The sequence below is a fragment of the Megascapheus bottae genome, chromosome 6, assembly GCF_031878675.1.
Source record: "Megascapheus bottae isolate mThoBot1 chromosome 6, mThoBot2.hap1, whole genome shotgun sequence".
NCBI lineage: Eukaryota > Metazoa > Chordata > Mammalia > Rodentia > Geomyidae > Megascapheus > Megascapheus bottae.
Window position 1 is genome coordinate 2,166,145 of NC_143514.1, and position 12,371 is coordinate 2,178,515.

Genomic DNA, 12,371 nt, shown 5'->3' on the forward strand with positions numbered 1-12,371 from the left:
GCTGGGTATCCTCTGCCCCCCCTGGCTTTTTTCCCACTTCCAGGCCCCCTGAGCTGGGCCTGGACCTTTTTAGGGCAGTCAAATGTCCTTTGGGCCTCAGACAAGGAATTTCATCGACTCTTCTTTGAAGCAAATATTAATTGAATGCTGAATTAGAATATTGTGTCAGAAAATGGCAGACACCCAATTGAAAGTACCTGGCTGCAAAGAGGAAAGCGATGAGCTCATGTGTTAGTTTGTTCATCAATCAGTGTGCTGGCAACACGATTGAGTGCCTTTCAGGGCCAGAGGCTGTTCTAGGAATTTGGAAATTTAACAGCAAAACCACCCCCAAGTTTCCTGTGTATGAGTGCATATGCATGTGCACATGCGCGCTGGTACTAGGGCTTGGACTCAGGGCCTGACCTGTTGCCTAGCTGCTGTAGGTTTGTTTGAGGAAGTATGTGGACACACAGCTGGGCTTTCTTACTTCCTAACTCAGCAAATCCTGGGCCCCCTGAATCCCTGTGTGCCATGCCCTGGTCCCACGGGAGCCTGGCAGGACCTGCTTCAGCCCATCAGCCCCCTGGGGGCCCAACCTCACACTGGGGTGTCTTCCATCTGGGAACCAAGTGGGGCGGGAGGAGAGACCCTCCCTCTTGTGAAGAGGACATCCAGGAAAGCTGAGCAGCGCCCCACCAGAGTACCCTGCACCTCTTCTGGGGACACACAGGAGTTACAGACCAGTGTGGCTGCCCACTGTGTCTCCAGAGGGGTCGCCCTGGGAGGGCACCGGTGGCCTTTGGCATTATAATCGGCTCACTTGAGGCCCCCGAATAGAGGCATAAGTGACTGTGAGCACGTAGCTTTTCCAAAACTGCTCAGGGCTCTGCCTGGGGCCAAAGACAATAGGAGCTGGAGCTACGTGCAAAGGCCTTCGGAGCCGCACTGGACATTTCAACACAGGTTCCCCCCCCCCCCCCCACCAGCCCATCTTGGTGAGCCTGGACTCCCATTGCTAATGATCTCACATGGAAGGGAAGCTCCTGAGACCTCGTCACATAGCCAGGGGCCACGTGTCCTGTCTGCTTCTCTCAGATCCCTGGTCCCTCGTGGCCCTTATCTGGATGTTCTTCCTATAGCCGCATGTAACAGGCCCAGCCCTCACAGGGGCCACCCAAGTGGCCTCTGGGTACAGGGCATGGCACCTTAGTGAAGCCTCAGCTCTAGCCCCAGCTCACCCAGCGCTGCCACTCATGGGGCCCAGGCAGGAGCTACCACCCAGAACTCCACCCATGAAACAATGTGGTGAATGTTTCCTGCAGAGCCACATGGGCCTGTGTGCACCCCAGGGGCTCCCCCTCGGCCCTTCCCCATACCCAGACAGCTCCATGGCCTCAAACTGCTCAAGAAAAGGTCTCAGTCCCCTTGCCACCAATGCCCCGGAGGGAAGCGCTGAACCACAATCCCCACCGAGTCATTTTCACTCTGAACACGACCTTTGGGACCTCTTCTGCCACCTGCCTGCCTCTCTGCCACCTTTTGGGTCCCCAGATATATATTCTTCCAACTCTCTTTCTCCTTTCTTCCTCTCATCCATGCTCATGCCTGCATCTCAGCAATGCTGGCCTCTTTCCTTCTGTCATAACTGAAAGACACAGTGGATGGTGAACTATAAGCTGCCTCTAGGAAGAAGCATGTCTTCTGTTTTGCCACAGTGCCCGGTCACCACCCACCTCCCTCCTCACCAGTGTCCTTGCACACTGACGCCTCCTGTCTTCTGCTCCTCCCCCTGGCATTATCCTTTCTCATGTACTTTTCCTTCCTTTCGTCCTTCTTTTCTTCTTTATTTTGGTGCTGGTACTGGAACTTGAACTCAGGCCCTCATGCTCTTACGTAGGTTTTCATGCAAGGCCGAAGCTCTACCATTTGAGCCACAGCTCTACTTTCACATTTTTGCAGAAGAATCTCATGGATGCTTTAACTGGGTTTGAACTGTGATCCAATCCACCCGCCTCTGCCTACTGAGTGGTGGTATTATAGGAGTGAACAATCATGCAAGCAATAATGTCATTTTCGTAGGGGAAGTACAAAAATTTTCTGCAAACGCAAATAATTTCACCAACTCCTGATGGGTGCAATTCATGTGTGTGGCCAGAGGGTGGCAGCCGCAGGCAGGGAGTTTGCATCAAGCAGGCCTCAGAAGCCCCAGGAAGGGAAGGATGGTGGATAGGTGGGTGGGTAGATAGGTGGATTTCCTAAATTGAGCCCAAGTTTCTGTGCAGGCACCAGGCACCACTGTTTCATCCTGGCCCCTGGCTCCTTGCTTCTTACAAGACATGGCTTTACAGCTGAACAATCGTGAGATGTGACTAAGAGGAGGATGACAAAATAAAATGAAAAACAAATTCTTGAAGAAGAGAAAAATAATAGATACCTAAGAAAGCTCTGGTTTCCTAGCTGAGGTGTCTCTGATAGTCAAGGACACTGTTTTGTGAATACCGCTGGGCAGCAGGCGGTGTAAGCAGGTAAGGGGCCGCTGTGGAGATGGGGCTGTGTGGCCCAGCAGGGTGGGAGTGAGGGGTGGCTTTGGGACAGAGACCATCAAGCTGTAGAAGGCACAGACAGATACTGGAGGGCCCTGGGGTTTAGAGCACAGCCCAGGGGGCTGGGCCCAGGGTGGAACAAATTCACTCCACGGCTCCCTCAGGGAGGCCCTGCTACTGAGCCAGGTTCTCTAGAACCCCATGCTTTAAGACATCCACTGGTCGTGAACTACAGAAATAAGTATTTGGAGGCCAGCCAATCCATTTCCTACCATTCCATGGATACATGGATCCCTACACATCACCCTGAGGCAGACATTCAGTTTCTTTTCGGTGCCGGTACTGGCACTTGAACTCAGGGCCTGCATACTGGCCCTTAGTCTTCTCACTCAGAGCTGGCACTCTCCCACTTGAGCCACAGTTTTTGGGGTGGTTCACTGGAGGTAAGAGTCTCACAAATGTTTTTTCCTCCTCTCCTGCTGGCTTTAAACCACTGAGGTCGTCAGATCTGGGCCTCCTGAGCGGTTGGGATGGCAGGGGCATGGCATGCTGCTTTTCACCTGTGAGCCGGTACCCAGGGTCTCCTGGGCCCACTGGAAAACACTGGTGACAGAAGATGGTCTCAACAGCCGGAGGGGAGGAAGGAGGGGCTCAATCCCTGACTTCTCCTCCCTGTTCTGAGGTTTTGAGAAGGGCAGTCGGGGTTGACACCAGCCCCCACCCCCGTTTCTTTCTCTTTATGGGGTGAGGAAACCACGCTCCGGGGCGTGTGTGTGTGTGTGTGTGTGTGTGTGTGTGTGTGTGTGTGTGTGTGCTGGTGAGGAGCCGGGACGCACACCTGCTGGGTTGGCAGGGGTGGAGGGGTGCGGGTGCGCACGCGCACGTGGACTCCAGGCCCCGCGGGGCCCCAGGCCGCTCCTGCTGCAGGAGGAGCTGGGAGCTGGCCCACGAGGGACCCACGGCTCCCCACGATGAGCGTCCCGCGTGGGCTTCTCGTCGGTCTCCTGCTGGCTTTGCGCTCCTCCGTGGAAGGTGAGTTGGGGTGGCAGGAAGCCGCCCGGGCCTCCCCCGCCCCGGCCTCCCCCGAGGACCCCTGGCCGGCCACCCGGTGACCGCCCCGTGTCCCCCAGGCGCAGGCGGCCCGCAGGCGCGGGGCGTGAGCGGCGCCGTGGGCCAGGACGTGGTCTTGACCCTCCACGGCTTCCAGCTGAGCGGCGGCGACGTGGACGAGGTGCGGTGGGAGAAGGGGGGCGCGCTGGTGGCGCGGCGCCGGGGAGAGCGCACGACGCGGCAGAGGCCGGCCTACGAGGTCCTGCCCGACGGCAGCCTGAGGATCCGGGGGCTCGAGCCCGGCGACGGCGCCGCCTACCACGTCCTCCTCTACAACCTCAACGGCACCCAGGTGTTCCACGGGGCCGTGCACCTCACCGTGCTGGGTGAGCCCCCCGCGTGTGCGCGCGTGTGCTGCGTCCAGGGCCCTGGCCGGGGCTCTGCACTTGAGCCCAGCCTTGCTCCTGCTCTCCTCCACGCCCCAACTTCCCCGTAATTCGAGGGAAGAATCTCCTGGGCCCGGCCTGGAACTGTGACCCTCAGACCTCGGGCTTCAGAGTAGCTGGAATTCCAGGCACAGCTGCCACGCCCGGGTGCATTCTAGTAGGTTCTAAAAGCTCTGCCACATTTTGGGAGGGGGGTATTGAAGTGTAGAGATGAGGGGTGCAGGGGGAGGGGGCAAGGCGGTCAGGGCGAGAGTGAGGAGGAAGAGGAAGGAAAATGGAAATGCCCCTGAGGTCCTGAGCCCAGCAGGGGTGAGCAGGAAGTGAGAGGAGGCAGCTGGGAACTCCAGACCTGTGCTTCCCCCATCCTGCCTGCCCTCAGCTCCTGAACCCGCTGTACCCCCTCTCCCAGGACCCCCACAAATGATCCTTCCCATCGCCTAGACCTGCAACTGACTGGAGAGAACCTTCCAGGAAAGGCCAATGCCTATGCAACCTTGGAAGGAGCCACTGCGTGGCTCCAGAGTGGCCTGGGGGCCCCAGGGACTGGAGACCCTTCCATTCCGAATTCTGTTAAACTCCGGGTGGAAATAATGGCCTTCAGCGGGGCCTTTCCCTTACTTACTGTTTCCTGTACTACTACTGGGGCTTGAACTCAGGGCCAGGACTTTGTCCTTGTGTGTGTGTGTACGTTGTGGCTTCTTTTTGTGTCTATGTAATGTATTTTCAGTTTCTTTCCCCCAGTGGTTGGTTTGAACTCAGGCCTGGGCGCTGTCCCTGAACTCTTTTGCTTAAGACTAGTGCTCTACCACTTTGAGCCACAGCACCACTTCCAGTTTTGGGGTAGTTAATTGCAGATCAAGAGTCTCACAGGGACTTTTCTGCCCAGGCTGGCTCTGAACCATGATCCTCCAGTCTCAGCCTCCTGAGTAGCTGGGATGACAGGCGTGAGTGCTGGTGCCCATAAACACACGTCGTAACCCTGGGCCCGTCACTTGTCACTCAGCCCTGGCAAATTTCCTGTCTGCCTGAGTCTGATTGTCCCAGCACAGCTCAAAGATCCTTTATCTGAAAGGTTTGGGACTTGGCAGTGTGTATGTGTTTTGGGCTTAGTTTTTAGATTTTGGGATGTTTGTGTGACAGGACATTGATTTATCTGTCATGCCTCCCTTCTATACGTAGCCCAAAGGTAATTCTGTACTATATTGTTGATCATTTTGTGCATGAAACGAAGTGTGAATTTATCCTCTCCTGGTGTTGCATGGGTGTTTCAAACCGTTTGGGCTTGGGAGCATTTTGTATTTTGGACTTCATGGGGGGCTGAGGCAGGCCAGGGTCTCTGGAGCAAGGGCAGGCACCCTGCAAATTCAGGGCTGACAGCACTCACCCGCCCCACCCCTTGTTTCTGAGCCCTTCCCTTCTCCCAGCTGGCACTGGTGACTTTGCTAGCAGTTAGAACCTTATTGTCTATACCAGGAATGCAGCTGGGCAAGGAGTTTCAGACCTACAATCACCAAGGAACCAGCAAAAGGCTAGAAGTGAAGATGTGGCTCCACCCTTGAGCACCAAAGTTATGGGATATTACCCAGGCCCTGACTGGTCCAGTATCAGGATGAACAAACCAATAGGAAAAAAAAAAACCACAGCCTTCTGTTAGAATTAAATAATATCACATGTGTGGAAACATTCGGAGGCACTTATTGCATAAGCATTAGATATGTCACTTTTTACAGCGAAAACGCTGCCAGAAATGTTTGTTTCGAAAACCCTGTTTAAATAAACAAAATTTAAAAATGATTTTCAAAGTTTCTAGAGCTCTTTGACATTGTTCCCTAGTCTGAAACAGCACAATTTTCTAGTCTAAATAGGCATATGTATTAAAGTAAAAAAAAAAAAATACGCCAGCAGACCTAAAAGTATGCAGTCATTTGAGCAGTTGGGAGGCAAAGGCAGGAGGATTGTGAGTTCAAGGCCAGTCTTGGCTACATAATAAGACCTTAATTTAAGGGAAAAAAAATGGAGATGAGCATGTACCAGTGGCTCAAGCTTATAATATTAGCTAATCTGAAAGACCAAAGTTCAAGGTCAACCTAGGCCAAAAAAAAAAAATCTTGAGACCCCCCCATCTCAGCAGAAAAAGCTGGATATGGTGGTATGCGCCTGTCATCCCGTCATCTCAGCTTTGGCAGGGTTTGTAAACAGGTGAATGGATATCTAGGCCTGTTCGGAAAAATAATGAGACCACTATCTCAACAGACGGGACTAACCAGAGCACACAGGATTGGAGGTAAGGCTCAGATGCCAGAGCACTTGCCTAGCAAGTATTTTGTGCTGAGTTCAAGCCACAGCAACACCAAAAAGAAAATTGCCTAATAGGAACTGGTGGTTTATTTTCTTCTAGAGATGGTCTCCAAGCCCATAATATCCTGGAACTGCAGCAATGCCACGCTGACCTGTAAGTTACTGAGAGGGACTGATGCCCAGTTAAAGCTGTGTCAAAAGCAGAACTGTCACTACACAGACACCCAGCTCATCCGGTACACCTGGGCCAAACTGGATGCCCCGTTCAACTGCACAGCAAGAAATGGAGTCAGCGAGCAAGCCACAGAGACCACTGTCCATTGCCCGGCCACAGGTAAGTAAGTGTTGGTCAGCATGTCCAAAGTCACATGTCCTCTGTAGCGAGCATCCCCAGCAGGGCTGGGACAGGACCTGGGGCTGGGAGGATGGAAAGAGGAGATGCCCTTTTCCCTTCCACAAGTGGCCCCTACACACAGAGGCCCTTCCCTGGCCACCTGCCTGGCCACCCTCTGTGGAAGTCAGGGGTTCGGCCCCAGGTCTCTTCTAGGAGAAAGAACTTCAGGACTGGGGAGTGAGAAGGGGCTTCAAAGGTTGTTCCAGTCTAATCCCCACCTCCCAGTCAGACAAACTACTCGCCCAGGGGTCCTCTGCAGTTACTGTCCATCAGTCTGACCTCTCCAGTGAAGATTGCTCATGGAGCCCATCTCTGTAATCCCAGCTACTCGGGAGACTGAGTTGAGAAGGATCATGGCTTGAGGCCATCCTGGGAAATAAGTTCAGGAGACCCTGTCTCAATCTATAGGTGGGTGTGGTGACAAACATCTGACATTCTGGCTACTTGGGAGCTGAGATTAGGAGGATCAAAGTTCTAATCCGGCCTGGGCAACAAAGTCCATGAGACACTGTATCAATGGTATTGTGGCTGGTGCCTATAATCCCTGCTTGACAGGAGGAAGAAAATAGGAGCCTCCAAGGCCAGGCAAAACAAATGAAACCTTATCTCAGAACTATCAGTGCAAAAGGGGACTGAGGGCATGGCTCAGCAGTATGTACAACACCAATGCAAAGCTCTGAGTTCAAACCCCATAGCTGCCAAAAGAAGAAGGACGAGAGAGGGGAGGGGAGGGAGGAGGGGAGGGAGAGAGAGAGAGAGAGAGAGAGAGAGAGAGAGAGAGAGAGAGAGAGAGAGAGAGACAGAGAGAGAGACAGAGAGAGAGACAGAGAGAGAGAAAGAGAAAGAGAGACAGAGAGAGAGTGTCTCCTCTTAGAGGAGCCAGAATGTCTGGTGTCAGGAATCAAGCAGAAAAACCCCGCATTGAGAACCTGAGACCAGAAAAGCCTGTGCCCTCTTCTGGTCACAGGGAGGGTGGATCTGGAAGGTCGGGAAACTAACTGATCCTCAGTGCCCAGACTTGCCTGGTTGGCCTTGAACTTACAATTCTTCTGCATCTACCTCTGGCGTGCCTGTGTCCCAGGTGTATACCCCCAGGTCTGGCCCCGAAGGAAACTTTAAGGAGCGACCTGCTATGGTGGTTGAATGCCTACCTGGGAGCCAGAGACCAGAACTTCTGGTTTAGATCTTGGCCAAAGGGTCTAATCACCTTGACAGGTTCTTGTCCCTCTCTGTGGGACTCTTAAGCTCCAGGACTGCGGAGTGTGGGATGAGAGGCTCTGAGGTCCACTCCAGGCTCCTTCATGTGGCTGTTGAACTGCCTCACAGTACAGAGGCCAGTGCCATGAAGAGCATTCTGAGGGAGGGAGGGAGGAGTGGCATCCAGATAGAACCAAGTTCCGTTACCTTTAATCTCAGGAGGGCTTTCCCATCCCTGCCCAACTCTGTTTATTAGAAGTAAGTCAGTAAGCCCAGCTCTCGTCCAATCAGAGAGGCGGTGTAATTGTCTAACTAGAGAGACTTATAAAAGGTCAAGTACGAGGCCGGGAGTTTGGCCTAGTGGTTAAAGTGCTTGCCTAGCATGCATGAAGACCCGGGTTCAATTCCTCGGTACCACATACATAGAAAAAAGCCGGAAGTGGTGCTGAGGCTCAAGTGGTAGAGCTCTAGCCTTGAGAAAGTCCAAGGACAGGGTTCATGCCCTGAGCTCAAGCCCAGGACTGGCCAAAAAAAAAAAAGATAAAAGTTCAAGTACTGCCCACTGGCTAAGATCTGGCCAACCAGACACCAATGTGGACCAGCACCTCTTCATCCCACCACGGTTGCCAGGGCCCCTCTCTCCTGTCCCCTACCATCAAGGCCCAGTGAGTGGAGCTGAGCCTCCCCTGACGTCACCTCTCTTTTCTCTTTTTGGGACACCCTTGATTTAGGGGAAATAGTCTAAGATTATCCCAAATATTGCATGTTTATGCTAAAAATTGTTCATTATTAGTTAAAGTTCAAATGGGAGCTGGCTGTGCTGTATTTTACCTGGCCATCTGGTGGCTTCTCAGGAGACAGAGATCTGAGGATCTCTATTCAAAGCCAGCCTGGGCAAAGAAGTCCCCATGAGACACTTAACTCCGATTAGCCACCAAAAATATCAGAAATGGCACTGTGACTCCAGTGCCTGAGTTCAAGTTCCAGTAGTAACAGTAAGTCAGTAAGTAAGAAAACAAATAAAATCACCAGAAAGATGGCAGACTCCCCATAGGAGGTGGGGAAGATAGACTGGTTTTCATCCTGAAAGGCGCCCCCCATCCTTTGCACTAACCTGAGTACAGCCTGTCTGCAGCATCCTCTTCATGTTATTACTTTTTTTTCTTTTGCCAGTCCTGGGCTTGAGCTCAGGGCCTGAGCACTGTCCTTGGACTTTCTCAAGGCTAGAGCTCTACCACTTGAGCCTCAGTACCATTTCCGGCTTTTTTTCTATGCATGTGGTACTGAGGAATCGAACCCGGGTCTTCGCGCATGCTAGGCAAGCACTTTAACCACTAGGCCACACTCCCGGCCATCATGTTATTACTTTTATTCATTATTATCTCTAAGTGGTTGTACAAAGGGGCTTCAGGTTTGGAGTATGATGCACAGTGAGCAGTGTCGCCCCTTCCAGCCTTCTCCTCTACCTCTCCCGGCCCACCCGCCCCTCCTGTGACCTGGGCCTTCTTCATAGATGGACACTGAAGATGACCATCACATTATCTCCCTTTCCTCTCTCCATTGGGCTTCCCCCTTCCCCGGCTGCTTCCCCACTCAGGACCACAACGCTTCCCGTGTGGTTCAGAATCCTCCCTGAGGCGGCCTCCACTACACAATTCCTGCATTTAGGGCCCTGGAGGAAGTGGAGCAGGAGCCTTGGGACTCAAGCGTCTTTTCCCCAGCCTCTAGCTGGGAAGTCCTCGTCCAGGCAGGGGAGCCGATGCCCCTGAGCCAGCAGGGGCCCCAGGACCCCAGATCCTCTTGGCTCTGTTTTGACAGCTTTGGCTAATGTCTATGTGGGCAGTGCCCTTCTTACTCCACAGGGCGCAGGGAGGTGGTGAGGCTGGCAGCAGAGGGTGGGTCAGGGGCAGAGGAAGCAGCTCAGAATATGGGCCCTGGCATCTGACCTAGCTGATGATGGAGACCATGCTGGGTTTGGGTAGCTCAGTCTCATCCTGGGGTTGTTTTGATCACAATAGTGTGTGTGTGTGTGTGTGTGTGTGTGTGTGTGTGTGTGCTGGGCCAACTTGTCCATCCCCCACAACCCCCCATCCCCTGTCCCAGCTGTTTCTCTTGCACCCCTCTTGAGAAAGAGCAAGACTTCAAGTCTGAAGGGTTGTGTTCAGAGATGCAGAGTGACTAGCCAAAGGTCACACAGCTGGCACTGAACTGCAGTCCACTCCACTCCACTTTCCTTCACCCAGACTGCTGTGGTTCGTTCAGTGTCTATTGCAGCTTTCCCGGCAGGTCTCAGGGAAGCCAGGGAGAAGCCAGCTGAGTGCACAAGGTTTGCAAAGACCTGCCTGGTCAGGGTGGGAAGTCAGTTTGGGAAGGAAGACAAGCGGGTGGTGGTGTTGTGTGTCCACAGGAGGCTGTGTGCTGTGTGCCCACCCCTCTGGGCTTCATTGTTGCTGCTGTTGTTGGCTCTGGGGATCCAACGCAGAATTTGTTAGGTGGGCACTCTACCAATTGAACCACACACCCAGCAAGGCCTTTTTGCTTTATTTTTCAGGTAGGGTCTCATGTTTTGCTCAGGCTGGCCTCAGACCTGGATCCTCCCAATTCTGCCTCTTGTGTAGCTGCCTTGACAGACATGGGTCCCCCACGAGAGGCCCCAAGTGAGAGGCCTCAGCCTCATGTCTCCTCCCTTTGCAGACAGAGCTCTGTACATCTGCCTGGTGGCGGGCGTCTGTGGGGGAGGGCTCGCGCTGGCCTGCGTGGGGCTGCTGGTCTTCCATGTCAACAAGAAGAGAAAGCAGAGAAGCAGGAGGAATGGTAAGGAGCACTCCGGGGTGGGGGGCGGTGAGGTAAGGACTACAGGATGGCATGCTGGGACCCACGGGCCTGCCGTGGGGAGCTGCCTGGTGCCCGGATGTCCAGTAGACAGAGCCATCTCGTGGCATGAAGGGCCTGGGCAGTGCCAGGCAGCGATGGTCTCTGTGGAGACAGGGGAGGCCGCTCATTGATCCCAGGAGCACCCGTGGCTTCTGGGAGCCGCCTTCAGGCTGGCCTTGGGCCTAGGGACACAAAGAAGGACAGAGATGCTTGTGGTGGCGTGTTCTTCCCACGTCCTATATGCTCGAGGAATCAGCATTGCTGCTGGCTGGGGGCCTGGCTTTGTGGAGGCCCTGGGTCAGCTCTTGTGGCCTCGGGTGTGGCCGGGAGCGGCGCTTAGTCCTGGCACTGGGCTGAGCTCCTGACGTTGTGTTGTTGCAGATGAAGAGCTGGAGATCGGGGAGCGCAGGACGGCGTCCCGGGAGAGACAGCCTGGGCCTTGCCCCCTCTCCACCCCGCCTCGGAGTCCCGGAGCTTCCCGACCGCCCCCACCCCCTGCGCCTCGTCTCCAGGCACCCAGTTATCGGCCCCCGCCGCCCAGCCACCGTGTCCAGCACCAGCAGCAGAAGAGGCCTCGGCCTGCGGGCCTGCAGGCACCCCAGCAGAGAGGCCCTCCTCTGCCCAGACCCCGGGGCCACCCCGAACCCCCTCCCCGGGCTACGCAGGGCTCCCTGGCGGCGCCCTCCCTGTGAGGGCACACGGGCCCAGTCCGGGTGGAAGGCCACCCCGTCCACGAGAGGACTGACTCCCAGCCACAGTGCTGCACCCCAGGAAAAGGGGAGCAATAAAGTGTGGCATGGCTGCAGAAAGCAAGTGGCCGAGCACCCGCATCTTCATGGTCCTGGGTCCTCCATGAATGCCACTCCAGGTGGCACGCCCACTCAGGCTTGTGTCTCCCCCAGATGTGTCCCCGCCCGGTCCCAGAGGTGCAGCTGGGCAGGGCAGACCTCCATGAAGGTGCTTCACCTTTGAGCCTTTCCCTCCTGGATGCCTGTGGGGTGGCTGGGGTGGGGGTGGGTGGGGGGACAGTGCTGGTGTTAGCTGTGGCTGCCAGCAGGTTTGGCCTTCCATGGCAGTGGCACGTTGGTCGCCCCTCTTGTCCCTTCCCCCTTGGCTTTTGGAATTGGTAAATGTGGTTAAACCCTGGCAGGAAACATGGGGGTAAACCCCAAAAACACCCAGTACAGCCGGGACTTCCTGTGAGTGCTGGCTGAGGGCGGAACTGCTCCATCCTTCAAATCTGGGCATTTGTTGTTCAGAACCTACCCTTGGTTCTGGGGTGGTGGGGGCAGGAGACAACTCAGGGAAGCTGAGCTCCAGAGGTCTGTTGGTTGGAGTGTTAGAGATAATGAATTCTTATAAGAAAAATGGAGGGGCCGGGAGTTTGGCCTAGTGGTAGAGTGCTTGCCTAGCATGCACGAAGACCCGGGTTCGATTCCTCGGTACCACATACATAGAAAAAAGCCGGAAGTGGTGCTGAGACTCAAGTGGTAGAGCTCTAGCCTTGAGAAAGTCCAAAGACAGTGCTCAGGCCCTGAGCTCAAGCCCAGGACTGGCAAAAAAAAAAAAAAAAAAAAAATGGAAATC

The 12,371-nt window shown here is 54.5% G+C and overlaps 1 protein-coding gene across 1 annotated transcript; it reads left to right on the forward strand.

The window, feature by feature from the left end:
* Window positions 1-3,422: 3,422 nt before the first annotated feature.
* Cd2 (CD2 molecule) lies at window positions 3,423-11,770 on the forward strand. Its single transcript, XM_090333661.1, has 5 exons — window positions 3,423-3,557; window positions 3,656-3,961; window positions 6,420-6,653; window positions 10,605-10,724; window positions 11,166-11,770. Exons 1-5 carry the CDS (start codon window positions 3,497-3,499, stop codon window positions 11,474-11,476), a joined length of 1,032 nt encoding a protein of 343 aa, XP_090189787.1. The 5' UTR covers window positions 3,423-3,496; the 3' UTR covers window positions 11,477-11,770.
* The last annotated feature ends 601 nt before the right edge of the window (window positions 11,771-12,371 follow it).